Source organism: Punica granatum, chromosome 5 (assembly GCF_007655135.1).
Source record: "Punica granatum isolate Tunisia-2019 chromosome 5, ASM765513v2, whole genome shotgun sequence".
In the NCBI taxonomy this organism is placed as follows: Eukaryota; Viridiplantae; Streptophyta; class Magnoliopsida; order Myrtales; family Lythraceae; genus Punica; species Punica granatum.
In genome coordinates, this window is record NC_045131.1 from 8,748,190 (window position 1) to 8,774,584 (window position 26,395).

Below are 26,395 nucleotides of genomic sequence, written 5' to 3' on the forward strand. Positions count from 1 at the left end.
GTATGTGAAATGGCCACCGGACACAATTGAAGAACTTGTAACGAAGGGCTTATCGGTTTGCTTACATATGAGTAACAATTTTTCATGACAAATTACCGGCACAAGTTTGATATGTTCACACGGACTGTCACCCGGCCATCATTACCTATACTAATTGTCTATAATATTTTCTGCAAAATTGGACGTAAACATTAATTGCCATGCAGACCAATATATATCATATGCTTGAGAAAATGTTGATTATTAGACCGCGGCAATAAAATTCGCCATTTAAAAAGTGCGCAGAAATAATAGCTCTCTCGAGGATATGTATGTGGTTTTATTTATTTATTTATTTATTTATTCAACAACTATTTATTATTAATGCATGATAATTATTTTCTGACTCTTGAAAGCCCGAAGGATTTCTAGGAGAACCAGCCAAAAAGATATTTTTGTCTTTGATTTATACGACAGTCTCTCTGTCAAGAAAATGAATTGAATGAAATGGGCAGTACTGCTAATAATAGTAACTAGATACAAGAACCACACATATGCGCAGGTTAGAATCATCAGACATGTTCAAAAGAATGGTCAGCACTTTCCTAATAGATTATGGGTGTATAAAATATCCGCGACAATTTTAGAAGAGATCTTTTAATTTTTAAAGACTGTTTATAAATGACTTTTCGATTTTCGTAATTAAATGACCTTTGAAACGCTTAATGAGATGCAAGATTTTTTTAAAAAAAAAATCATTACAAATAAACTCTCTCGGTGGAGATTGTTGTACGACTATATTATTAGCAGCTTCTAGTATTTGGTGTCGTCCTTCATTGACAGGACCGTGCAAGTGAATCCTAGTACCTAGTATGCATTCCATTTGTAGGAGTGATGTATCAAAGTGGGTGCATGACTCGTTCCGGTTATATATTTGCTTAGCTCGTCTTGGATATACGTTATTCCTTCTGATTTTAGATATCTCGTAATTATTCAGAGATGAATGTGGTATTACTAAACATGTACAGACTTCTCTTTGACGTAAAAAAAAATAATAATAATCATTTTCTTGATGAGAAACTTTCTCTTCATTTGCTCAATCATCCGACCTAGTTACCGGCCATTCCATCAACGTCCTTCCAAAGAATAGCTCATGTCAGGCCGGCCTTGAAATGCGTAATCTTACTCGTTCTTGCTCATCGTTAAGTCGATCCTAGCCCGTAATTTCACAATTTTCATAGAATGGCATTCTTTCTAATATAATTTTTATTTTTATTTATTTTTTATTATTAGATTCGAGTTTGGCGAGGGAAAATATGTACATTGTAATAAATATGTGTGTTGATAGATAGTTAGGACGGGGGTGGGGGGCTTAACATAAATGCGAGGAAAGGGATGGATCATATCCTCGCCGATTAAAAACAGTGTCCGGCCTCTCCTCTCCGCATGTTGTCTGGTCCGGTCCCCCCTCTACTGGACCGAACACTGTTTTTACTTCCGGCCCACACCTTATCCCCTCCCTCTGATCGCCGGTCCGGTTGTCACCTTACGGTTCTGAGATAAAATGGCCGACGGTCTAATCTCCCAATGACATGTTGAGAAAAATTCAGAAAATTGCCATAATTAACAGAAAATCATATCGCATTATCCGTGTAGTCAGTTAAAATTTACTTGCTCGTCTGATGTAATATTTTCGGTACCTTTTTAATATTATGTGACGAGATAAAATCATAAAAGTGTTTTTCATGCGTATAGTTCTGCCTCATCATTACGCGTATCGCCTCATCTTGTAGGCCTTCCTCTTCATGGCCGTATACTGGTCGGTAGTTTAGGCTTTCGTATTAAGTAATTTTTCAGAAAAGAAAATGGGTAAATAACTTTTTTTCTTGTATATGAGTGATGCCTTAATGAGGGATGCTCGAAGGATTCTCAATGGAGATTAAGTAGTGACATGTCTTTGCACCTATCGGGAGGGAAATATGTACGCTAACATGAGCATCCATATTTCATTTTTATATCTCGTAAATTTTCATTTATATTATTTGGTTCCGACCCGTATTCTTAAAAAAAAAAAAAAAAAAAACTTCACGGCTGGATTGAGATTTGATCTTATGAATTGGAATTGATATTCATGCATGATAAGGAAAGTTCCAGTAAATAAAAGAAAAGGAAGAAAAGAAAAATAGATATGAGAAAAAGATGGGAAATTGGGGAACTTCATATTATGCTGAACTGCAAGGTGATTAGCCGCTCAATTTGATTTTTTTTTTTTATGGGAAATCTTTTAGTTTATTTTAGTTCGATAACGAAGTGATAGTGCTGCACGTACATCTTGTGGCAGCCCGCGAAGTCGCGAGTTCGAATTCCCGTCACATACGCGGTCACTGGCATAAGTTGCCATACGTACGTATCCTCACGCACAAACTAGTCTAGGTCTATAGATTTGCATAGCATCATGCATGGTTGTATGATATGATTTCCCTTACCGATATGACTTTCTTAACGGTCGAACTTATTAAAATCTATTAATTTTCTCGTAAGTACATGCTCTGCAGTTAAAATTTATAAAAATTCTGAAAAATATCGTTGAAAAAAACTGCAGGTTGGTCGCAGCCATGCATGCAGGCTACAAAAAGCGTGCATAGTGGCCATCTGTCATTGCTCCTGGTCACATTGGCTCGAATTGATGTCACCATGACATGTTTACCATACAGCAAAACGTTAATTGTTGCGATGATAAAACCGGACATCTCGATCCAATGAAACACCGTATAATATCTATTAGTCATTGATTTAAGTTCGGAATCACCATCGTCATTTGATTTTATTAGAGATTTATCATATTGATCGATGCGCATGAACGCCATATAATATGGAGCCATTGATGCCATGACATAAGATCCCTCCTGCTCTTCCCTATCCTATCCTATCCTATCCTATCCAGGAGAAAGGGGGACCGTTCCATCTGCGGTCAAGGGGTCGCGGTATTCGAATCCAACGGTCGAGATTCTCAGACAAGATCGTACGATTCCCAGACACCAAACGCAAGCCACCATCTCCACTAACCGTAAGCACAGAAGCTTCTGCACCCACTCCGTCTCTCACTTCCTCTTTCTCACTCTATCACTACAAAAGCCCCGACGGGACGTTGCTTTCTCGTTACTTCAAATGGCAGAGAAGTAATCTTCCCTCTTTAACAGAAACAGAGCGGAAGCAGAGAAAAGCTCATTGACCGCCATTGAAGGACCTTCACCACTGCAGCTTCAACCACCTAACGGCCCGCCGAGACTTCTCCTCGTACTCTCCTTAGTTGGACCGGAAGCCTGTGTGTGGGACTGGCCATTGGAGTTTGACTCCGGGGACGTCTGAGTGGACCCAATTTGACGATCCGTTGGCTCGCGTGGACTGGGAATTGGCTTGGCTCCAGCTCAATTTGGTCGGTTTCCAGCTCGGATATGGAGGTGCCGGCTAGATCCAATGAGATTGCGCTCGAGTCGTTCCAATTCCACGAGGAAATCCGCCAGTTGATGGCCCCGCCGCCGGAGAACGCCAGCTCCTTCACGGCGCTTCTCGAGCTGCCTCATTCCCGGGCCGTGGAGCTGCTTCATTCGCCGGAGCGGTCCAATTCCCAGGCAGTTGCCTCCGAGGGCCCTCCCAAACCCTACTTCCACTGCCCTGGCGGTGGCGGTTTCGGTTTTCCCGCGAATTCTGCTGTGGTGGGACGAGATTCGATGTGCTCATCCTTCACCGTGGAGGCCAACGGCAGCTCCCAGAAGGTGAAGGACGAGCCGGTGGGTGAGAGCGACTCCGATCCCCATTCCTCATCGCAGCCGCTGGTGTCCGATCCCCCGGTGGAGGATAAGGCACAGAAGCCGGGAAAGAGAAAGGATCGAGAGAAGAAGGTAGAAAGAGGAATTGGAGTCGAATTAGGGTTTTGCTTGATTCTTCTGACGTTCTTTTGGTAATTTTCGATTACATTTCATTTGTCCAGGCAAAAGGGTCGGCGAAGAAGAGCAAGAGCAACTGTGCCGAAGATGCGGACAAGCTTCCCTACGTTCACGTCCGAGCTCGTCGTGGTCAAGCCACGGACAGCCATAGCTTGGCAGAGAGGGTAGATCATCTGGTTCATTCAACACTTCATCAAATCACTGACAACGATCATCATCATCATATCTTGGGTTAAGTGCTTTCCTCTATGTTTGCGCCTGTGCAGGCGAGGAGAGAGAAAATCAATGCCCGGATGAAGCTGCTTCAGGAGCTGGTCCCGGGCTGCAACAAGGTACCTCTCGTCCATCGTTTTTGTTAAAGAATAATTTGATTCGTGATTTGAGGAATTGATTATCACTGTCAGATAGATTTCTGTCGCGATTATGGGCTATATCTTTACTAATTGTCTCCTAAAAGTCCAATTATGGGTTTGGATTATGTGGTTTTTAATAATGTTTAGTCGCTGTCAACTTTTCACCAAAGTTTCTTGCTTTTCCACCAAGGAAAAAAGTATCGAAGTGGGCAGTCGTAATTTAGTTGGGTTCTGCTGTTACTCTGCTGGTGGGTTGGTTGCCAGTCCCTTTTGAGGGCATTTTCGTCATCTGATATTTATCTGTACAACCTATGGGTCTCCTTGCCTTTGGATTTTTGGGCTTTTGTGTCTCATCAATTGTCCTCTAATTCAAGTAGCCTTTTGGTAATTCTAGCCGGGGGGGGGGGGGGGGGGGGGGGGGGGGTGTTGTTGTGGAGAGGATAAATAAAGGAAAAGGACAGCCCTTTAGAAATTTCTCGGGATTAGCATGTCTATTCCACGATTTGATAGTTGGGTTATCACACTAAGACTCAACGAAGACAACTAGATCATACTGCCTATTATTTGAAGTGACGGTTATGGCCTTAGTTGGCTGGGGTCTACCTTCTACTATGTCAAGGGGTTGTGGGACACTTGATTAATTGCTGGCCCTGCTTGGTTCGTGGGACCAGATGAACAGAAAAGCTTTGATCTTTTTCATGAGCATGCTGGTGTGTTGTGTAACCGCTGATATATATAACAATTAAAATTGGTAATTAATTATAATACCATCAGTGTTTTTCAAGCTCTCATATTAAAGGCTACTGTTTAGTTGTATTTGCGAATTTCAACAACTGCGAAGGTTGTAAATTTTAGAGGATCCTTCACCTTAAACAGGTTTGGTGTCTTCATATGAGAATGGGAGGGATTATTGATGGTCTCTTATAGGAATACCGAGTTTGCATTCAATGATTCTAACGCAGAGGGGCACCATGTCATAAAAACAACCAAATTGTGCGATTCCAATGAAAATACTTTGCACCCTTCTCCTCCTTCACAGACCACTGATAAGATGACAATGTTTCCTGCTCAAAGTTGACATGTGAACGGGAATTTTAGATAACGGGGATCAGACCTTTCTCAGAGGACTGTCGCGTATGTTGCTATTTAGAAATTTGAAAAGCCTAGGATTTAGATACATTAATTTGTCCTGTACCGGATTGACTACTGTCGGCTTTGTTCTGGAATTGCACTGCTGCATCGTAGTCAGGAGAGCGTCCTTGCTTTAAGGCCATATTTGTTGTGGCAATAATTTAGTGCCTTCCTTTAGCTTTGAATCTAGCAAATCTAGGAGCTCCTTCAAGTTCACGATCTGATTCTAGTTCCTCTTCATATCTATAGGATCTTGAAAATCGATTTTGTCTAGGTTGTTATTCCAACAAGATGGTGCTCCTGCCACGATCATCATGCCCTTGTCTCTGCTTGAGTTATATCAAGAAACTATAATCAAGTCCTTTTATGCTTCAACTATCCAATAATGGAACATATACTTTGCTCACCAAATTGATCCGATTACCCTGTAATGGCTCTTTAGAATCGCGTAAAAACGCATTTTTTTTCACTTAATCATAGACATGACTAATTCCTTGGTTGCTTCCAATTTCGTTTTACATTCAATACAACTGAACTGATAGAGATTGCAAATGTTGCTGGTAGTTTGTGCTATCATACTGGGTGACTCTAGATGTTCAAAAAAAGGAAAAAAAAAAAAGAAAAGAAAAGAAAAGAAAAAGCTTAGTTAATTGGTTTGAGAATGTGTTCTTATCTGTTTGACCTTGAAATAGTTTAGATTTTGCTGGAACGGTTGCTTTCTCTTACGCTTATCATAATTGACTAATGCAAAACATTTATATATGCAGATCTCTGGCACAGCTTTGGTATTGGATGAAATAATCAATCATGTACAATCCTTACAACGCCAAGTTGAGGTCAGAAATATATAAAAGTTTATCCCTTATTTTCTGTTTATGGGATAATTAGGTCACCCCTTGTTTTCCTTTTTTGATTGTTCATAATGTTTCTCTCTCCAACTGGCTAGATGTAATTCTGTCCTCTTTCAGGAATTCTATGTTTGGAAGAACCTAGTTCGCATATCTTTAACACATTGTTTTTTCATGTCAATGAGCTGCAATCGCTTATATGTGAAAGTCACGGACTGTTTCCTAACTTTCCATGATCATGCAAAACAAATTACTTAGTTTTCAACTGAAGTTTATGATGTATTAACAATTTGGAATCCTGTTTCTTCCAACTTCAGGGGAATCCTAATTTGAGATGTAAATTCAGGAGTTCCAGCTAGGAGTATTGTTAAAATTTGTATGTTTATCAAAATGTTATGGAATTCCAATCAGCATCAACCTAACTTCATTTCTTTCAAATTTGTTTTGTTTTCAGATCCTATCAATGCGTCTTGCAGCAGTCAACCCAGGGATTGATTTCAACCTTGACAGTATCTTTGCTGCAGAAGTGAGTTTTCCATATTTTCATTTTCTTTACGGGACAATCAGGGGATATTTTTCTTCCTGCTGTTTCTACTCTGCTAGAGGGAGCTTCTACTTTTTTTTACCTCCTCGATTATCCTCTGGTGTTTCTCATTTCATCATGAAACTCTCCCTAGTCTTTAAAATGGGAGGAGATTCGATTGGCCTTAGTGTGGTGTTGGTTTGGACTGCTGATTCTATTCTGCTGGCACCCACCATTTTTAACTCATTAGCTGCTGTTTCAGCAGTGCTTGGTGAAAACCATTATGACCAAGATAGCTTAAACAGTGTACCTGACCAAGATGGCTTAAACAGTGTGCCTGTAGCTCCTTTCACTATTAATTAGTGGGGGCTCCTGCACTGTTGTGTTCTGCCGAACTGGCTTCTGGACTGGTCAATCATTAAAGCTTTCCCGTAATAACCTGCAAATGGGAACTGTTTAGTACTTCCCATGTCCTGTCTTCTTCCTTCACAAGACATATGAAGGTTGAATTATGTCATGTTCTCATGCTTTTTACAATATTATTTGAAACATTCATAGATTTTCAATTTGATGTTATCACTGGAATTTTGTCCCTTTTTGTACACTAATAAACCTTGCTTGTCTGCAGAGTGCATCCCTAGTGGACAGCAACTTCTCAAACGTGTCTTTTCCTCTACCGTGGTCAGAACTACAGGCAAACATGCTGAGACAGCAGTACCAACAACAGCCATGGCATCTTGATTCACTTCAGCACCCGATGTGGGGGAGAGAAGATTGCAGTCACAATTTGATCGCTTCTGAGAACTCACATTTGAGTTATGACTCTCCTGCAAACTCAGGTAAAAGTAAGACCCATAGCGGGCTTCGGCTCTTCTGCCTGTATTCCATAAAGGGCATTAATTATTCGGCCAAAACGTAAACAATGCTTCTCATTTGGTTTGATGGATTGCTTGTGGAGGCACTGAACTAACTATTGGTCCTGTGGCTGTTTTCTTTGTCCGGTTTCGATCTGCAGTGAGTATGCACTCTAGAGCGGCCGAAAACGGAGTCACAAAGGTAGAATGAAGATGTCTTCAGGTAGTTATTATGTACATAGTTTTGCTGATATATAATATAGTACGAGAAATTAGCCAGGAAGAAGATGGAGGAGTTGATTCCGTCGGGCTTAGGTCCCCTCACCGCTTCCGTCAAGTCCTTACATCATTTGATTTTTGGCCATATAATTATATCTTACATAGAGGTTTAAGCCCTTGATTTCTCCCAATTAGACAGGAGAGAACTCAGTTAAGTGACTCTTTGTATCGCTATAGGTGTGTGCGCACTCACTTAGTGCATCATTTAATCCCGCGCTCCCTGGGAAGACGCTATCCCCGATTCAAATTGTACCATTGATCACTGCAGAACTATGATTGAAGTGTGCTCTTCGTGGTCTATACTCGTATCTTTTGATCCTCATGGTGATTGTTGAAGTTTGTCTTTGGGTCGGAAACTGTTATGGTCATGGAGCAACACTGGTTGTTCATCAACGAGATTGTCGGATTCTTCGAGAACGTTACTTTTACACTCACAATACGGTCCAGTGTATTAGCAATCGAGATCGCAAAGTCCGGGATTGTCTACAGTTCATGCATTGGACTGTTCATGAGGTCCTGAAGGTCGTGCAAACTATCTATAGCATGAATCGCAGAATTTTCTAACGCAGTATAGCGTTCACCGTTGTTGTGGGACCCGAATAATATCTTTGGGCCTTCATGGTCCGGTCCCATAACTCCTCCGAACTTTCCCGCTCTTCGGACCGACACCTGAATCCTTCTTAACGAACTTTCACAGCCGCCGCCGTTAGCTCATGTGGCATCTTCTCCGGGAGCTCCCCTGATATCGAAATGCCGTAAATGGTCGGCAGCTCGGCGACTGGTCATTGAACGCTGATCGGAGCCCGTCAAGAATATGCTGACTAGTCCCATCGCCTTTCTTCTTCTTCTCCGTACCCCCAGACATCTACTTCGCTCACTCTCCACCTCGCCTTCCCTCCCCCTGAAAGCCCTATGCTCCGGCGGCTGCATGAGCGAGGCCCTGCTGGAAATGGCAGGGCGGGGCATCGGAATGAAGTTCGAGGACTACCAGGCGATCTTGAAAGCGTGCGTCGACAAGAGGGCCGTCCGAGAAGGCCAGAGGGTGCACTCCCACATGATCAAGACGTGTTATGCCCCTCCCGTCTACCTCCGGACGAAGCTCATCGTTCTGTACACGAAGTGTGGTTGCTTGGACGATGCTAGGGAAGTGTTCGACGAAATCCCTCTGCGAAATGTGGTGCCTTGGACGGCTATGATTTCGGGCTACTCTCAGCGCGGATGTGCCTCCGAGGCTTTGGGTCTCTTTGTGGACATGACGAGATCAGGTATTCTCAGGTTCCGGTAAAAGCTGTCTGATATTGGCCATTGTTTGTTCTGGTTGTTGATTGCATGTGGATTGAAGAATGTGATTTGGGATTTGAAAGTTCCTTGTTTAGCTAAAAGCCGGGTTTTGTTAATTTGTCCATTTAAGTATTGACATGTCCGATTCCCAACTTGGTGGAAAAAAAAAGTGATATCGAAGTGGACGTACAATTTCAAACATATAATGGCCAATGTTGTTAGTGACATCACGGGATGTCTTCTAATTCCGCCGTCCTATGTTTGAATTGTTCATTTGGTTGTTACTGATGATAGGAAGCTCTGTAATTATACATGCAGAAATGGTTCCTCATGTGTTGTGTATTAGACGATGACTCGAACAAAACTTTTGGCTTAGATATGTTAAAATGGTTGAATTATTAATTTTAACTCTTCGATGTAGAATTTAACTCTTTAATAACGGTGCTTGCTCATCACAATAAGGCATGGCAAGATGATATGGATGTTCTTTTCAACCTATGAGACGTAATTCAGACTACTGACCTGCAAATTTTCATCCTGATGTTTTCCTGCTGGTGATGCAAAGAATTATTCTGCAGAGATAGAACCAAACGAGTTCACGTTTGCAACTGTTCTCACTTCTTGCACGGGCTTCTCTGGTTTTCAGCTGGGAAGGCAGGTCCACTCTCTTGTAGTCAAGAGTGGCTTTGAATCCCATATATTCGTTGGGAGCTCACTCCTTGATATGTATGCTAAAGCGGGTAAGATACACGAAGCTCATGAGATCTTCAAGTGCCTTCCAGAAAGGGATGTGGTCTCCTGTACTGCTATAATATCAGGTTATGCCCAGTTAGGATTCGACGAAGAGGCACTAGAACTATTCCGCCAATTGCAAAGAGAAGGAATGGACTCAAATTATGTCACTTACGCGAGTGTGTTAACGGCCTTATCTGGGCTTGCTGCTCTAGATCACGGGAAGCAAGTCCATAATCGCATCCTTAGGTGCGAAGTGCCCTCCTATGTAGTTCTTCAGAACTCTCTCATTGATATGTATTCTAAGTGCGGAAGCCTCATTTATTCGAGACGGGTGTTTGACAGTATGTCAGAGAGAACTGTCATCTCATGGAATGCAATGCTCGTGGGTTACAGTAAACATGGAATGGGAAGACAAGTTGTCGAACTGTTTGATTTGATGAGGAAGGAAAACAAAGTCAAACCGGACAGTGTTACTCTTTTGGCGGTTTTATCGGGTTGCAGTCATGGAGGAATGGAAGAGAGAGGGCTCGAGTTATTTCACGAGATGGTGAATGGGAAAGATCGGGTTGAGCCGGAGATTGAGCATTATGGCTGTGTCGTTGATTTACTCGCGCGTTCTGGGAGGGTGGAAGAGGCATTTGGATTTATCGAGAAGATGCCTCTTGAACCAACTGCGGCTATTTGGGGCTCGCTCTTGGGATCCTGTAGGGTTCATTCAAATGTCGAGATCGGTGAAATTGTGGGCCGTAAGCTTCTTGAGATTGAGCCCGAGAATGCTGGGAATTACGTGATTCTTTCCAACTTGTATGCTTCTGCAGGGAGATGGGAAGAAGTGAGAAATTTAAGGGAACTAATGAAGGAGAAGGCTGTGACAAAGGACCCAGGACGAAGCTGGGTTGAAATCAACCAGATGCTTCACAGTTTTTATGCGAGCGACCGTTCTCATCCAAGGAGGGAGGAAATTTTCGTGAAGGTGATGGATTTGTCGGTAAGGTTGAAGGAAGCCGGTTACGTTCCTGACCTGAGCTGCGTTTTGTATGACGTAGATGAGGAACAGAAGGAGAAGATACTATTAGGCCACAGCGAGAAATTGGCCTTGGCCTTTGCTTTGATTGCTACTCCTGAGGGAGTCCCAATCCGCCTCATAAAGAATCTTCGGATATGTGTTGATTGCCACACCTTTGCCAAATTCACATCGAAGGTGTGCTCGAGAAAGATATCAATGCGGGACAAGAACCGATTTCACCATATGGTAGATGGGAGCTGTTCATGTGGAGACTATTGGTAATCTCCTGACGAGATTACCAGTGAACCGGCTTTTGTTGTCTGGCAATGCTGGCTGCGATTTACGGAATATCAGAGGAATGTCGAAAGGATGCCAGGAACTTCTCTCTTATTTATCGGAGTGGGAATGTACTTGGATCTCCCGCGCTTTGAATCCTCAAGCCCATGATCTATGCCAATTTGGCAATAGATCAAATTTTGTTTCACAAGGTGTTCGCCGTCGCTCAGCTCGGCCGGCGCTTTGCCTAGGAGATTCCTCGGATGAGAGCTTACTGTTGTTTATATAATAGAAGTTGTAACTTGCAAGAGCTACAACTGGAAGTGCCGGCGATAACCTTTTATTTCATATGGATTAGTTGAATTCAAATATGTGATGGGAGCTTCATTAGCTCGTTGTATTTGATTTTCGGACTCGTTTATGGTGATTACTCGACAGTAACCGTTCTTTCCATTTCTTGTTTGGAGTGTGATCACCCAACGAGGGCAGATTGATCATTGATATGGAAGTTAATCCTTTACCCATAATATATTTTTTTTCTTTCTTTTTGTAATTTTATCTTATATTTAATTAATAAAAAAAACACAAACTTTTTATATTTTATTTATTCTATCACCTAAAAATATACAAATTATCAATTTGAGATCAATGTTGGCATGACTTTCATTTTTTCGATCGGTGGGCCTTGACGACAATCACCGCTCGCCCACTAGGAGTTGCCCATGACGGCAAGGGTATCTGGTGACCTTAATTAGGGGATGGTGACCGCCGATGAGACTTTTACCACTTACCCTCTTCATTCTTTTCTTGATTTTACTTTTTCTTTTTTCAAATTCGAGCAATGACAGCCTCATCGGAGCCCGCTGCCGCCCTTATAAGGTCGCCGGCGACCTCGGCTACTACTCGATCGTATGGTGTGGCCATAAATTCTCATTTAAATTAACGGAAAAGTTGAGACGTGCTAAAATTGATATCAAATTGATAATTCGTGTATTTCAAAGGTCAAGACAAAAATTCGTGCTAGAATTAATAAAATGTGAAAATTTTGTATTTTTTAAACAATTAATACAATTATATATTCAACCAAGGTCGATTGGTTAAAGTGATTCTTGTTTACCTTAAACAAGATTTCATATTCAAATATTATGAATGAGAAAAATTCACGCTAAGAAAACTATAACTTAGATCCAATTATAACTGAATTAGTCCGGGCGATGGTAACAGAAAAAAATCATACATTCAGTCAATATTCTAAATTTCCTATACAATAATTTATGAAATGTTTACACTGTAAAATGAAAAGGAAAAAAACAAAAAGAAAAAGGAATAAAGGGAATTTGTTACTAATAAGCATAGCAAACGACGTCGTCCTGTTGCTTCTTCTACAAAGCCTCGAGCACAGGCAGAAAAGGGTCTCTCGCCTCGCCTGCTCGAAAGAACGCATCAGTGTCGTTCATCCACTCCCGTGAGGAATCATGCGAAGCTCGAAGCCTTTGACCTCCGCCTCCGCCGCCTTCCGGCGGCGTCTCTTCTCTTCCGAGAGCGGACCGAGCCGCTGGACCACCCCGGGCCACGAGGAGCGGCCGAAGGGCTACCTATTCAACCGGCCCCCGCCGCCGCCGGGCCAGACACGGAAGTGGGAGGACTGGGAGCTCCCCTGCTATGTCACCAGCTTCCTCACCATTGTCATCCTCGGCGTCGGCCTCAACGCCAAGCCCGATCTCACCATCGAGACCTGGGCGCACAAGAAGGCCCTCGAGCGCCTCGAGCTTGAGCAGAAGATGGGACTCTCCGCTTCCGAATCAGAATGAATCGCTCACCGGTAACGGCGTCATGTCCAGTTTAATCGCGCGCTTTTCCTTGTTTGATATGGGGATTATGGGAAAGATCGTGAACTCCTGAGTCAAACGTATCTAGGTCCAATAAGGGTTTGTGAATGTTGGAATTTTCGCACCAGCGGTTACTTTTTGCTGTGAATTTAGCATCTAATTCGGATGATTTGCACTTCGATCTCTTCATATCAATCCAGTTCTCAATTTTATCACTGCCTGTCAGAAGGATGGATGAATCCTTTTAGCTAAATTTAGTTCAATTTTGCTACTTGTCTCTTGAAATTGCCCTCCTGATGATTCATATCACCGAGGATGTTTTGGCATTGTTGCTCTTGAGCGCGATTATTATGGACATGGGATGACCTGGAATTGAGTCATCGTTTACAATGCCATCCCTCTGTTGTTCGTGGCAAACATGACAGTGTACCACACGGAACACATTGATGGTATGTTTGCCTGTCATGTAGTCTTAATGGAGATTGATCAATCTGGGGTTTGTAATGTGCTCATACGCAATTTGTGGTTGTAGAAAGAAGTGGACTGGTCACGGAGATTGAATGCTCTTTCTGTATTTAAGCTGCTAATTGTGCTACATTATATGCAATCTTTGCTTCATAATCCGACTATCGCACAGGATGTGTGTGGAAGCAGTGATTGACCCATCATGAACTTAATACAAAGGATTACTTGGCACTACCAAGTTAAGCTGCAATGACCATTGGGCAATTGCCTTTTGATCCTCAGCCTGAAAATTTGCCTTGGAAATAAAGGCTAATCAGAGGACCTTTCTTTAACTTTATTCTCTGATCTATGTCCATTATGATCAGAAAGAATTACCTTATCTCGTCGAAAGGGTTTAAAGGGTTAAGGCCTGTTAGTCTCTGCATGAAACTTTATGTTGCTAAAGTGGTGTTGATGAAGCAGCTAGAAGATTATTCTTACTCTTCAGCATAATTTGTGAAAATGCTGCTTCAGCTTGGGAATGAGTAAGTGGTCTATCTATTTATCATACTAGCAAAATTTTCGGTGGTCATACTTACTTGCTAGCCTACTATTCGGATTGGCACACGGTATTAGGAAGGATTGGTGTGACTGGTCGTACTTTGTCGACGATCAGTAGTGAGTCCAGATAATGCTTCAGATTCTGAGTAGGAATCGTGAAGTGAATTGAGTCAGCTTGTGAAATTCTCAGTTGGCATTCCTGTCATAAGTTTCGTTAGTGCAGAGGATTTGTCATATGTCTGGTCTCTGTGTTACAAGTTCTACTAATTCTCTACTCTTTTGGCTTTTCGAGTGAAAAGCGCCGATGGCATTCCAGATTGGTTATTTATCCAGTCCATGTAGGATTATGCAGCAGAAATAAAACTCTTCTTGATCAGCGTATTGTTAGCACATTACCTCCCTTACATCCAGATTTACCTGGAGGTGTCTGTGTATGCTGCTCGGACTCGATTTTTCTCCTATTATAACTTCGGATCTGTGGAGAGTTTCTTGTAATGTCTGTGATCATGGATGGACCAATTGTCCAGAGCAAGGTGATATGTTCTTCCATCTAATTGCTGTGTCCTATGCTTCGTATATTTCTGCTCATTGCAGAAGGGATTTCTTAAAGACTGTTAGGTCCTCGACGCAGTGCCTGTGACAATTAACCGCTGTGATTGACCACATCTGAAGGAATCTACTCTCTGGTAAGCCTGAAGAATCTGATTGAGATTACAGTTCGGTCCGAGCCTTGTGCCGCCCTACCCAGAGAGCAAGGAGTGGTCTTTTCATAATTCATTAATCTGAACTTACTGGAGAATGATTGAATAGTGAAAGAAAAAAAAAATCATGGGTAAGCCCGATTTTATTATAAGATACGTGGACGGGCCGAAGGGAATGGACAGGGGCCCATGAGCAGCACATACGAGTGAGCTGATGGAATCCATATCTGGCCCCTCCCATTACATTACAGTAGTGTATAAGGTCATGGCTACAAGCCTATTGACGAAGATCTTTTTCTTCGAATAGCCGGGTTGCTCTCAAAGAAGGATCGTTAGAAGGAGCATCCAACAATATTGGTTGTTCTAGGCTCGATATGGATCAATGCTCGACTTGGTACAAGAAAGGTAGGACGAGAGCCTGATTTATGGCATATTCAGTTCTAATATAAAACGCATAGCCCGGCGGAATCATGCCTGGCCCAGGAGGCTAGAAAAGGCTATAAAAAAAAAAAATTAAAAACTGAATCAAAGTAATTCCTTCTAACTAAATTGACATTTAACAGCATGACCTGATTTTCAGTTTAAACCAACTATAAAAGGGATGGATCTACATCTAACCCCTTTGTATCAGCCACTAAATTGCGTGTATATATATATATTACTTTTCCTAATTTAGTACGGAGTGATTTTCTCCTGAATAGGTAAGCCGGCCCATTGGACTTGCTCCGATCAAAAAACGGTTCCAAGTAGATTTTGAACCATTGTGCGGCAGATAAAGTTCGTCCACTGGTGACCACCGTGACAAGTGGACTGTAAATTTATCTCGTCTGATGGTTTTAATGGAGCTGTTTGTTTTTGTTTACTTATGATTGATTAGAGATCTGACGAATTTGGAGGATTGCGATGCAAGGAGAGCTGCGGTGGGTGGGGCCCGTAGGTCTACGCAACGAGGAGTGGAGTGGAGACTGCTGTGCTGGGACTGTGAGAGAGGAGTGGTTGTGGTGGAGGTGCTGACGTGGATGAATTCGAGTGACTGGTGTTGGTGGGGGTGACTGACGGTGGCTGGCTAACAGCCAAGCCAACACGTGATAAAAGAGCACCATATAATATAGTACGTTGTCGTTACGGGGACAGGCTCGGTCATGGTCACCTGATGTGCCATCCCTCCTACCTTACATATCCCAGATATTTGACCGTGCCCGCCCGGCCCTCCATCAGCCATGCTGCCGAAATATCATCCTGGTGATAAGCAGCAAAATACGAATCGATATATGGACCACATGGATGGATGCTACTGCATGACCCAGCCCTACCGCGAACACAAAGGGGAAGACGGAATTAATGTCAATATGTCATGCCACGTGCGTTCATCGCGCCGTGAACTAGTTACTGGTCGGTGCGCGGGGAGTCCGCTGGAATAGAAAACGACTGACCGTTGCCCGTTGCGACTGTGGCCGGATACGACGTAACTGTGGCTCCAACTTCAAGAAATTTACGAAACTGCCATCCTCCTCCCTCCCTCCTCTCTCTCTCTCTCTCTCTCTCTCTACCTGCAGAAAACCAAGTTGTAGCTCACTGAAATATGAAGTGATGTCGGCACGCCATCGGCAACGCTGTCGAGTCGACGACTGTACGCAAAAAAAAAAAAAAAAAAGGAACAGTCAAGCGGTGGCTACAGCTCACGCACGTGGTCGGGGGGTTTGGGCATGAAGCTAAGCTACGGCGCTCGGGGGCCATTAACCTTTAAATTAATATAATCCTCCTAATTATTGAAGGAAAAAAAATAGACATCCTAATTGATTTGTTGTCCGCGAAAGTTCGTTCCTCGACATTTTCCTCTGTCCCTTTTCTGTTGTTTCCCCTTAATTTATGTATATTTACATAATTATATTATAATGTACGTTTAATGCTGCTGTTGGCGTAACGGGTTCAGACAGCTAAAGATAATTGAATGCTAAAGCCACAACCTTTGTCTCTCTCTCTCCTTTTTCATTAAAAAAAATAAAAAACAAAAGAATCCGTCAGTGGCCGTGTCTGTCTTTGGGAAGTTCCCATTTCTCTCTCTCTCTCAATCTTACATTAATAATCTTAACAGGCCTTTTGAATTAATTCATAACTTAAAAGTTTAAATTAATAAATTATTAAATCATTGACTTTTATAAATCTATGAATTTTTTCTCAATTTTTTCATGTGAATTACCTTTAACACCATTCCTCATCATTCTCCATATAGGAGAAAAATCGTTACAATAATTCTCCCTCTTATCGACTATGTGGAGGACTTTGTCTTAATTTCCGTGATACAGCGGCAAACAACATACTGGACATAACTAACTTGGAGTCCGACTTCTACTTTTAGACTCGGATACCCATTATTGGGACCTTCACTAGCCACGAGTTCCACACTCGGGTCTGGTATGGTGTGGATTTCCACGCATGGCGTGTACACTTTCCTAGAATTGTTACCTTAGACTTTGATACCACTTGTTAAGAAAAATTCACATGCCTACTTCGGACTCGGATTTATTCGCAATTCAAAAGCTTAAACTAATAGACTGTATGTGAAATTACATTCAATACCCGCCATCACCATTCTTTATATATATATATGAGAGAAATCGTTTTAATATTAATAATCTAAGTATTAATGGAGTAAATATTTGAATAAGTATTTCTCATTAGATATTAATTAATCTACTATTAATTTTTTTTTATTATTAGTGAAAAAACGTTCGATATATAAATAAAATATTCAATAAGAGCAGAGCACCCCACCGGAAAGACATATCATGATCGATCACTAACTCCCATAATTTCGTTTGTCTCTCATTCTGCTCTCTGCTTCGTATTATCTTTTCGGTTCTCCAGTTCCAAGGACTAGCCCATTATTACATGCAATGCAGCCCCGCGAAAAGAAGAAGGGTCGTCCACGGTGAAACTTGAAACGTGTCCACCTATTATTAATCTTACATGTAGTGTTTTGTAGTCTACTCTTTTTATTTTTATTTTTTTTATCTAGATAAAAAAAGAAATAAATAACTAGGTATAAATACATGTAGGAATAAGAAATTGGTAAAAAGTCGTAAAAGAAAACGTTTGTTGGATTTCAGGGTTTGATTTGGGAGTAAATGCTTATACTTATTATGGCGAGAAGTTATTTAATCATCCTATATCGTCACGTGTGAGAAAGCACCAATTAAAATGTATAAAATTAGAAATTTATTACTAATTATTCGAGTAATTATCATAATTAAAAAAATTATTATTGATTATTTATCATTATTTAAAATAAGATCATCTAAAATTTTTTATTATGACAAAGCCTGAAGGGGGTACAGTCAGCCAAAAATTCACCTCGACTAGTCAAACATCTCATCTCTGTCGTCTGTTTATCTGTCTGTACCACTCAATATATTTACCTTGTCGTTGTATCCTTGTACCCCTTCTCCATCCGCCAATGGAAAAATGAAAAAAAAAAAAGTTTGTAAATAGGTAAATCTCATATCGAATGGTACTACAACGCATGCACGAGGGGCAATATTTAGTGAATAAATAGATAAAGCACCTCATATTTAAAATGTTTTAATATTTTATATTAGACCGTTATGGGCCCTCAAAAATAAAAAGGAACAGTTTTTATTTATCTTCACTTTGATAAAAGCAGAGCACTATTGTTAGTCAAAATAGGATCCACTGTAATTTCCTTTTGTATATTGTCATAGAATTTATGTTTGCATACATGTGCTTCCACGTGGAAAATTCTATGATATAATAGTTTCCAATAGGAATATAATACATACATGTCTATCTGTCTATTATCAATGAATAAATCTCTTAATCAATAAAATAAATGAATGCGCACATATACTTACTCTTTGAAAATTAAAAAAAAAAACAGTATTTCATTTATAAATTAAGTAAATCATGTGAAATATAAAATTAATAATTTATTTGAAAGTATTACAAATTCATTTTACGATCCAATAAATTGTACACAAACACGGAATAAATACCGATTTTCATCTTCAAAAGTTAACGACAGTGTTAAAACGAATGCAGGGGTACATATCTTCACATTCACTTTGCATATTAAACGATTATAGCTATTGATTATTTTTCGTTCCCCTTCTTAAATCAAGCTTACTGATTGACCTAAAATAAATGACCAATTTGCTATTATTAATCCACAATAAATGAAAAAAAGAAAAGTTGTTAGAATAGAATACACCTGGGCGGGCCCCACTCCCGGAACCATTATTTCGGACCATCTCCCGACCCGAATCGGATCCTCTTCAGACCAACAATAAACAATCACTGGACTGACACTCTCTCTCTCCCCCACTCTTCCGCTCCCCATTCAACGTTTTCACTCATACCAGCGGTAGGAGACTCTGACCAAACGGCGAACGGAGACGGACCGAGACAGCGACGTCAAAGCAGTTTGGGTGAGTGAAACCCGGCAAAAAATCTTGGCACTTGACGCCGTCAACTTTACCGGCTGCTCCCGGTCCCTCGCCCCCGCCACCGACACCCTCTCCCGGTCAGCCCTCCGACAACCGAAAAACACGCCTTTTAATTGCGCGTCTTCCCTCCCGCACTCTCTCCACCCCCACCACCACTCTCTTCCCACCTTCGCACTCCATAGCCATTCCCGGACGGAGCATATGGGGGGAGAGAGAGAGAGCAGAAGTAACCGTCTCGAGAGAGAGAGCCCCGCGCTTACAGTCATTCATACATATATGTATGTATCCATATAGAGAGAGAAAGGGCGGTTGGTGGTGATCACTGATCCCGAAGCATTTTCCGGTGCGAGAATCGGAGAAGGAGCAAAAGGCGTCGGTAAGCTCCATTTTCAGCCTTTTTATATTCTTCCTCTCTCTCTTTCTATGCGGTTCGTGTTCGAATCTCCTTTAGAGGTTTCGTCCGCAGCTTTTTATGTTTTTTCTTCTTTTTTTTTTATACTGCGGTTTGTCGGTTTCCGGGTGTTTCTCGGTCGACGTCGACAACGCATTGCTCCGGTGAATTGACTGATCCGTTGGCGTTTCCATTGGAGTGTTTGCTTGCTCTGGTTTTGTCGGTTCTTTTGCCTGTTCTCGTGGCTGGTGATTCTGTTCTCCGTCCTTCCTTCATCGTGTTCGTTTTTGTCCGATGCCCATGTAGGGTAGAGCTGCACTCTTATGAGCTGTTGCTTTCTCCATGTGCGATTCTGTGATTAGCTTTTAACTTTGGATGTTTACTGCTCTGTTTTTTGCGAAGTTGGAGCGGATATCTGTTTTGGATTCATTATTCCGGAAAATTGAGCTTAAACATTGCATAAATAAGACATGAGTCGTCCATTTCTGCCTCAAAAATGCACCTTTGAGCAGGGGATTCGTATATTTTCTGGACCATGGTACAGATTCGACAATTCCCTGCAGCAGATTCGGGAATCGGTGTGTTTGATGTAATTTCATGCTGTCCGATTGGAGCATGAAATGATCATAGCATCCTTTTTTCTGCTGTCATGGGGAATGATGCGCTCATTGGATTGACTGTTCATTCATGGACTTGAGCTCTGCTCTGGGAGGCTGTGACCAATTGGATTCATCTGCTTGGTGGGTTCCACATAATTGATGATTGATGGGTTACAGACTGTACGGACGTGATGGCTCAGTCCATTCATTACCAGTGGATGTAATTGCTTTCCTCCTCTGGAACTATGAGATTGCACTTTCAGGACCAATGCCTTCCATTCCTTCTTGATATTGAATCATTGATTTATTAAAAAGAATTAGGGGTCGATGGCCCATCTCTTTCCGCGGTCATGCTCTAAATACCGAAATAATTGATTGCTTTGATCTTGATGATTGGTTCCAAATTAAAAGCTCATTCTTTTGCTATTGCTTTGAGGGATATTTTCTTCTCATATAATTGATTTGACCCAACTACAATTTTGCGGGTCCTTCCAGTTTGACTTTCTGCATGTTAGCTGACAGTTAGCTTTTCATCGGCACTCATCATTACGAATCATGTTGGTTCTTCCAGATTTACTCATGAATTTGAGAGTAAAGTTGTTAAGGTTTTGTTCTTCTGATGCCAAAAAAGTTTACTGCAGGTGGAGCTTGTCTTGTATTCTTAACTGGTAGAGAGTCGGTCAATGATCCGCTGGTGAGATATACATTACATGGCACATCCTTTTTTCACAAACTCTTTAGATTGCCATTTTAGAACTTCCTCTGCAGGCATCTCCTCATGGTCATAACTGTCTATGACTGCAGCTAGAAAGGGAAAAATTACTATGGACAGTGACATGAGGAGAACTCCAAATGGCAATCAGAAGAAGCGATCAGGAAGAACTAATGAGAAAAACTTAAATCGTCGCCAGGAGAATAATGGCACGAAGGGTGCGAAGGGAAAAGGAACTGTATCTAAGGCTTCAGTTGCCAGAGCTGATTCCAGCACTGTAGTAAGTGATACAAACTTGGGCACAGAGGCCCCTGAAGTTTATGAAGACATGGTTATACATTATATGGATGATGTTAACAGGTCTGAGGAGACACGTCGCAATGGGAAAACCTCTATTAGTGCATCTAAACAGAACGATGATGAAAATCTGGATGAAAACTCTCTTGATGTGGATAAAGAGTCTGACCAAGATAAGGAAAAAGTGTCAGACTCTGACTCTGCTCGGGATTCAGCATCCTCTCATGGTGAGGAAAAGGTACCAGGAGCATCTGAGAGTAGTCCTGTAAAGGGCTCTTCTAAAAGTGGAGCTGAAGGGTTGGATGGAAAAGCAGATATATTGCACACCAAGGTTGTAGAAAACACTACTGAGAAATCTAATAAACCTTGTGGTGAGCCTTCAACTGTTTCTACAAGAAGTCCACCTGACAACAATTTGCAAGATATGGGCGATCCTGCCAATCCTTCATCCGAATCTTCTGAAGGAGTTGAGCAGAAACCTGCTCAAGATGATAAGGAAGTTGATGTCTTAGATGAGGCTTCAAATGGTACGCTAAGTGTTGGAAGTGAAGATGAAAGATTTGATGCTGAAAAGAATGGTGTACATAAAGATGAGGCAGATTTGGAACATAAGATCGAAGAAATGGAAACGAGAATTGAGAAACTCGAAGAGGAATTGAGAGAAGTTGCTGCTCTTGAAATTTCTCTATACTCTGTGGTACCTGAGCATGGGAGCTCTGCACACAAGGTGCATACACCAGCTAGGCATCTTTCAAGACTGTATATTCATGCTTGTAAACATTGGACGCAAGACAGGAGGGGCACTATTGCGAAGAACACTGCATCAGGTCTCATCCTGATTGCTCGGTCCTGTAGCAATGATGTCCCAAGGTATAAACATTAAATATTTCAGCTTAGAAGAAAACTATATTGAAATGAAAGTAGTGACCAGGTTTTGTTCTTTACGTTTGTTAAGGTTGAATTTCTGGTTGTCCAACACAATTGTGTTACGGGAGATTATTTCTCAAGCATTTGGAGGTTCACGTAACTCAAGTCCTTTTACGAGATTTGCTGAGTCAAATGGGGCTACTACAAAGAGGAGTGAAGGAAAATATTCCACTTTGAAAACGAAGGCGGCTTCCAACAATATGCCAAGAAATGGGTTTATGCAGGCTGTGGATGACTGGCAAGAAACTGGAACATTCATTGGTGCACTTGGAAAAATTGAATCGTGGATTTTCTCTCGGATAGTTGAGTCAGTATGGTGGCAGGTATGCACTGTCTGACTAAATCAAAAAATGTTTCTTCTAATACTTGTTAGGTTGGAGGAGCCAGAGTTCAAATATTGAAAGGATGTTTGCCTTAGTTTTATGGTTCTTTCAGTCAATATGATGATATGATTCAAGTATTTGTTTCTTCATAATGCGCATCCTTTCCTTTTTTATCAGTCGTATCAAGATCTAGAGAGTTTAGGATTCTCCAATGTATTGTCATGTGCATTCTAATGTTCATTCTATTAGCACTGATTACACAATTTTTCAGGCTTTGACGCCGTATATGCAAACTCCTGATGGCAATTCAAGCAGCAGTAAGATCACTGGGAGGTTGCTCGGACCAGCTTTGGGAGATCAGCAGCAAGGCAGCTTCTCAATTGACTTGTGGAGAACTGCTTTTCAAGATGCTTTACATCAGCTTTGTCCTGTTAGAGCTGGAGGGCATGAGTGTGGTTGCCTGCCTGTTTTGGCAAGAATGGTATGCGGTCTAATGGAATATGCTCTCATGCTTCAATGCCTCCAGCCTATGCGGTTCTGATTTTTTTTCTGACCTGTCATTTTATTAAGGTTACTTCTCTTTACTTTGCGCTAATATCGAGAACGGGTCCCCTTTTTTAGGTCATGAAACAGTGTGTAGCGAGACTAGATGTGGCCATGTTCAATGCTATTCTACGTGAATCAGCCCATGAGATCCCAACAGACCCTGTCTCTGATCCAATTGTTGATTCCAAGGTTCTGCCTATTCCTGCTGGAGACTTGAGCTTTGGATCTGGTGCTCAGCTGAAGAATGCTGTATGTATTATCTTCTTTTTTTTTTTCATTTGATTGGGCAGATCTTCATTTGATACCACATTCATCTATTTAATTGAATTATCCAAGGGAAAACTGAGAGGCAGGATCTGTCATGCTTGAACATCGAGTATAAAAATTTAAGTTTTCAAGGGTACAGCTTTTTGATACTACCTTTGAAGTAAAAAAAGAAAAGGAAAAAAAAAAACTATCCTTTTGTGAAGGAACAATCGAGTGTTGAGTGAACAATTTAATATCACTCCACAAAATTTAAATTTACGAAAGAAAAAGCTATTACACCACCGATGTTGCCAGATAATGCCAAATCTTATGTTCATGCCATCGACGCCTGTTGTGATCCACTTGCCATCATGAATATGATTAAAAATTTTTGATGCCTCAGAGTCGAACAGCAAAGATTTGTTCATGAGAGGAACAATTGCCTTTTGGAGCCATTCCTCTCATGTGGTTTCTTGTCAGTAATGTCATTACGTGAAGTGAAAGCCTTTTGGATGCTGCTCTAAGTAGTATGTCTTGCAGGTCGGCAATTGGTCTCGGTGGATTACTGATGCGTTTGGCATGGATGCTGATGATGCCGTTAAAGAGGAACACCAGAATGAAAATGAACACTGGCAGGGTGGAGATAGTGACCCTAAATCTTTCGTACTTCTCAATGAATTGAGTGATCTTCTAATGCTTCCAAAAGATATGCTTATGGACAGGTCGATTCGAAAGGAGGTAAAATTGAGTCCAAGAGTGTCAGATTTAACTTAGGCATTTCTTCCTTGTGGGATACTTGATTGAGATTGTTTACTGTCGGTAGGTCTGCCCATCGATAAGTCTGCCATTGGTCAAAAGGATACTATGCAATTTCACTCCTGACGAGTTCTGCCCCGATGCTGTTCCGGGAGCTGTGTTGGAAGCATTGAATGCTGAGGTATAATTTGCTTCTTGCAGAGCCTTTTCACCTGTGTATTATATCAAAGATCAGACGTATAAAAATAAATTTCGCTCTACCCCAAATTTATCTTATCTTTGGTTTATTTTCAAATTATAGAAGGCGCTCATTAGAACTTTACTGAAAATGGAACAACTAGATGCCTTTTCGTTCATGGGTCAATGATAATGGGAGTTTCTACAGGTTCAACTTATTATTCAACATTTTCAACCGCTTATTAAAAGTTATCAGCATTAGAGTCCATTCCAAATGCTTGGGACGGACCATCAGGGAATGATGGTCTAGTGGTTCCAAGCTCACTCCCATGTGGTTTGCAGACCCCCAAGTCTCGAGTTCGAATCCCACGGGGACATATGCTAGGGTGGGCTCTTTGACTTGGGCCTAAGGTCATCTCCGGCTTCTATGAACTATACTGGGCCCATCATTTTTATTCAGCAAATACTTGGGACAGAAACAGGGTCTGTCCCTGGTCTAACCGGAAGTGTCTGATCAGTTTCTGATAACCATGCTGAGAACTAAAAAACCAGTATCTTGATTTCCTTTGATAGTGCTAACTAAATTCTCTCAATAACAGAGTATTGTGGAGCGGAGGCTCTCAGGGGAGACCACCAGGAATTTTCCTTATACGGCAGCTGCGGTCATTTATTCCCCACCATCATCTGCTGACGTGGCCAAGAAAGTTGCGGAGGCGGGAGAGCGGTCTCCTTTATCGAGGAGCGTGTCAACAGTGCAGAGGAAAGGATACACCAGTGATGAAGAACTGGATGATTTGGATTCTCCTTTAACCTCCATAATTGATCAGTTGCAGTCCTCTCCTACTCATGTGTCAAATGGAAACGAAAATGGGAAGCACGTGGAGCATGGTGCTCATTCTGCCATGAACGTGCGCTACGAGCTCCTTCGCGAGGTCTGGTCCATGTAATATTAGCTCATGTAGTACAATTGTGTATATTTTCGGTTCTGAATCTGATGTAAAGTCATGGATGGTCGGGAGGAGAATAGCTGATACATGTTCTGAGAGAACAGAGAATCAAGTTTCTATGTTATCGTGAATATATGATGTATGAAGAATATGAGTTAGTTCTTGAATTGTAGTATATATTTCGAAATGCAGTTGCTTTGCTTGAGATGATCGATTGGGAATTCAATTGTTAATTCCTCCTAACCGCGTACGAGATTAGGAATAAGGAAGCAAAAACTTGGCCAAACTTACTAGCGACCCGACTATCAAGGTCGGCGTGAATCCTGTCATCCTAGGTCGGGCAACCCATATGAAAAAAAAGTCGGCTAAGACAAACCTAGGCCGACGGCACTTCTTTTCCTGGGAGAGAGGGGGAAAGAGGATATAAGACCTGATTGAATTGTTGATATGTAAAGGACTTCCTTAATGTCTTACACTAACAGATACATACATGTACAATCAAAGAAAGATTGTCTCAGCACATGAGAGTACTAGTCCTCATCAGATCCATGATCACCATTTCCGTCGTTCTTCAAGAACTTGTCTAACCAACCCGTGGTAACTCCAAAATCGAATACATCGTCTTCGATTCCAGAAAATAAGCTGCCAATCCCATTGTTGAATGCATGTGTCCTCACGTCGCCTTGACCACCAACAGGATTGCTGGCCTCGCCATCCACTGCCATCGTAGAACTTCCTTCTGGAGCCACTACAGTCGAGGTCGCATCCTTGTCTAGACTTCCATGACTGGCCACCGATGATCCATCCTCAGTAGCAACTGCTTTGCTCGGATTTACTTGTGAGTTAGTTTTGTCATCACCAGCATCCAAGCTAGTCTTCTCAGTCCCGTCCCTTGGCTTCTCAGACCCTCCGTTGACCCCTGCGAAGTCCTCCCCAGACAATATATCCTCCCAGTCCACATCGGAAATGTTTCCGTCCGGATAGAGCGCATGCAGATACCCATCTACATAGATCCCGTTTGTTCTCCTGGGAGCACTCATCAGATTGATCATGTCACTCCAGGAACTGACACCTTCGTAGCCTTCAATTGTGCACGAGATCGCGAACCCAGAACTTTGACAATCCGGATTTGATAGGGTCTGCAGTGGTCCTGGAAGGAAGTGCATTGGATCCTGCAACCTGACACCACATTCCGGAAACAAACTATCTCCAAGAGGACCGGCTGGCTCATAGAGAGGAGGAACCTCGATGTCTTTACGGAATG

At 41.8% G+C, this 26,395-nt stretch overlaps 4 protein-coding genes across 8 annotated transcripts; all 4 read left to right on the plus strand.

Annotated features, from left to right (window-relative positions):
* Positions 1-3,073: 3,073 nt before the first annotated feature.
* Positions 3,074-8,212, plus strand: LOC116207703 (transcription factor bHLH48-like). 2 transcript variants are annotated; one of them, XM_031540773.1, is made up of 7 exons: positions 3,074-3,881; positions 3,971-4,090; positions 4,193-4,258; positions 6,178-6,246; positions 6,713-6,784; positions 7,410-7,626; positions 7,797-8,212. In XM_031540773.1, the coding sequence occupies exons 1-7, from the start codon at positions 3,435-3,437 to the stop codon at positions 7,844-7,846; spliced, it is 1,041 nt and encodes a 346-aa protein (XP_031396633.1). In that variant the 5' UTR covers positions 3,074-3,434; the 3' UTR covers positions 7,847-8,212. The 2 variants fall into 2 exon arrangements, with proteins under 2 accessions (XP_031396633.1, XP_031396634.1); XM_031540774.1 differs by having other exon boundaries at positions 3,078-3,881; positions 7,410-7,620.
* Positions 8,213-8,375: 163 nt separating this feature from the next.
* LOC116207702 (putative pentatricopeptide repeat-containing protein At3g13770, mitochondrial) lies at positions 8,376-11,668 on the plus strand. Its single transcript, XM_031540772.1, has 2 exons — positions 8,376-9,179; positions 9,774-11,668. The coding sequence occupies exons 1-2, from the start codon at positions 8,729-8,731 to the stop codon at positions 11,216-11,218; spliced, it is 1,896 nt and encodes a 631-aa protein (XP_031396632.1). The 5' UTR covers positions 8,376-8,728; the 3' UTR covers positions 11,219-11,668.
* Positions 11,669-12,597: 929 nt separating this feature from the next.
* On the plus strand, positions 12,598-13,256 carry LOC116209599. The gene has a single exon (XM_031543289.1). It carries the CDS (start codon positions 12,688-12,690, stop codon positions 13,021-13,023), a length of 336 nt encoding a protein of 111 aa, XP_031399149.1. The 5' UTR covers positions 12,598-12,687; the 3' UTR covers positions 13,024-13,256.
* Positions 13,257-19,029: 5,773 nt separating this feature from the next.
* On the plus strand, positions 19,030-25,318 carry LOC116207775. 4 transcript variants are annotated; one of them, XM_031540866.1, is made up of 9 exons: positions 19,030-19,586; positions 20,842-20,894; positions 20,969-22,079; positions 22,165-22,459; positions 22,731-22,940; positions 23,081-23,254; positions 23,792-23,989; positions 24,075-24,188; positions 24,784-25,318. In XM_031540866.1, the coding sequence occupies exons 3-9, from the start codon at positions 20,995-20,997 to the stop codon at positions 25,129-25,131; spliced, it is 2,424 nt and encodes an 807-aa protein (XP_031396726.1). In that variant the 5' UTR covers positions 19,030-19,586; positions 20,842-20,894; positions 20,969-20,994; the 3' UTR covers positions 25,132-25,318. The 4 variants fall into 4 exon arrangements, with proteins under 4 accessions (XP_031396726.1, XP_031396728.1, XP_031396729.1 ...); XM_031540868.1 differs by having other exon boundaries at positions 19,031-19,586; positions 21,005-22,079; XM_031540869.1 differs by lacking the exon at positions 19,030-19,586 and having other exon boundaries at positions 20,832-20,894; positions 21,005-22,079.
* Positions 25,319-26,395: the final 1,077 nt, after the last annotated feature.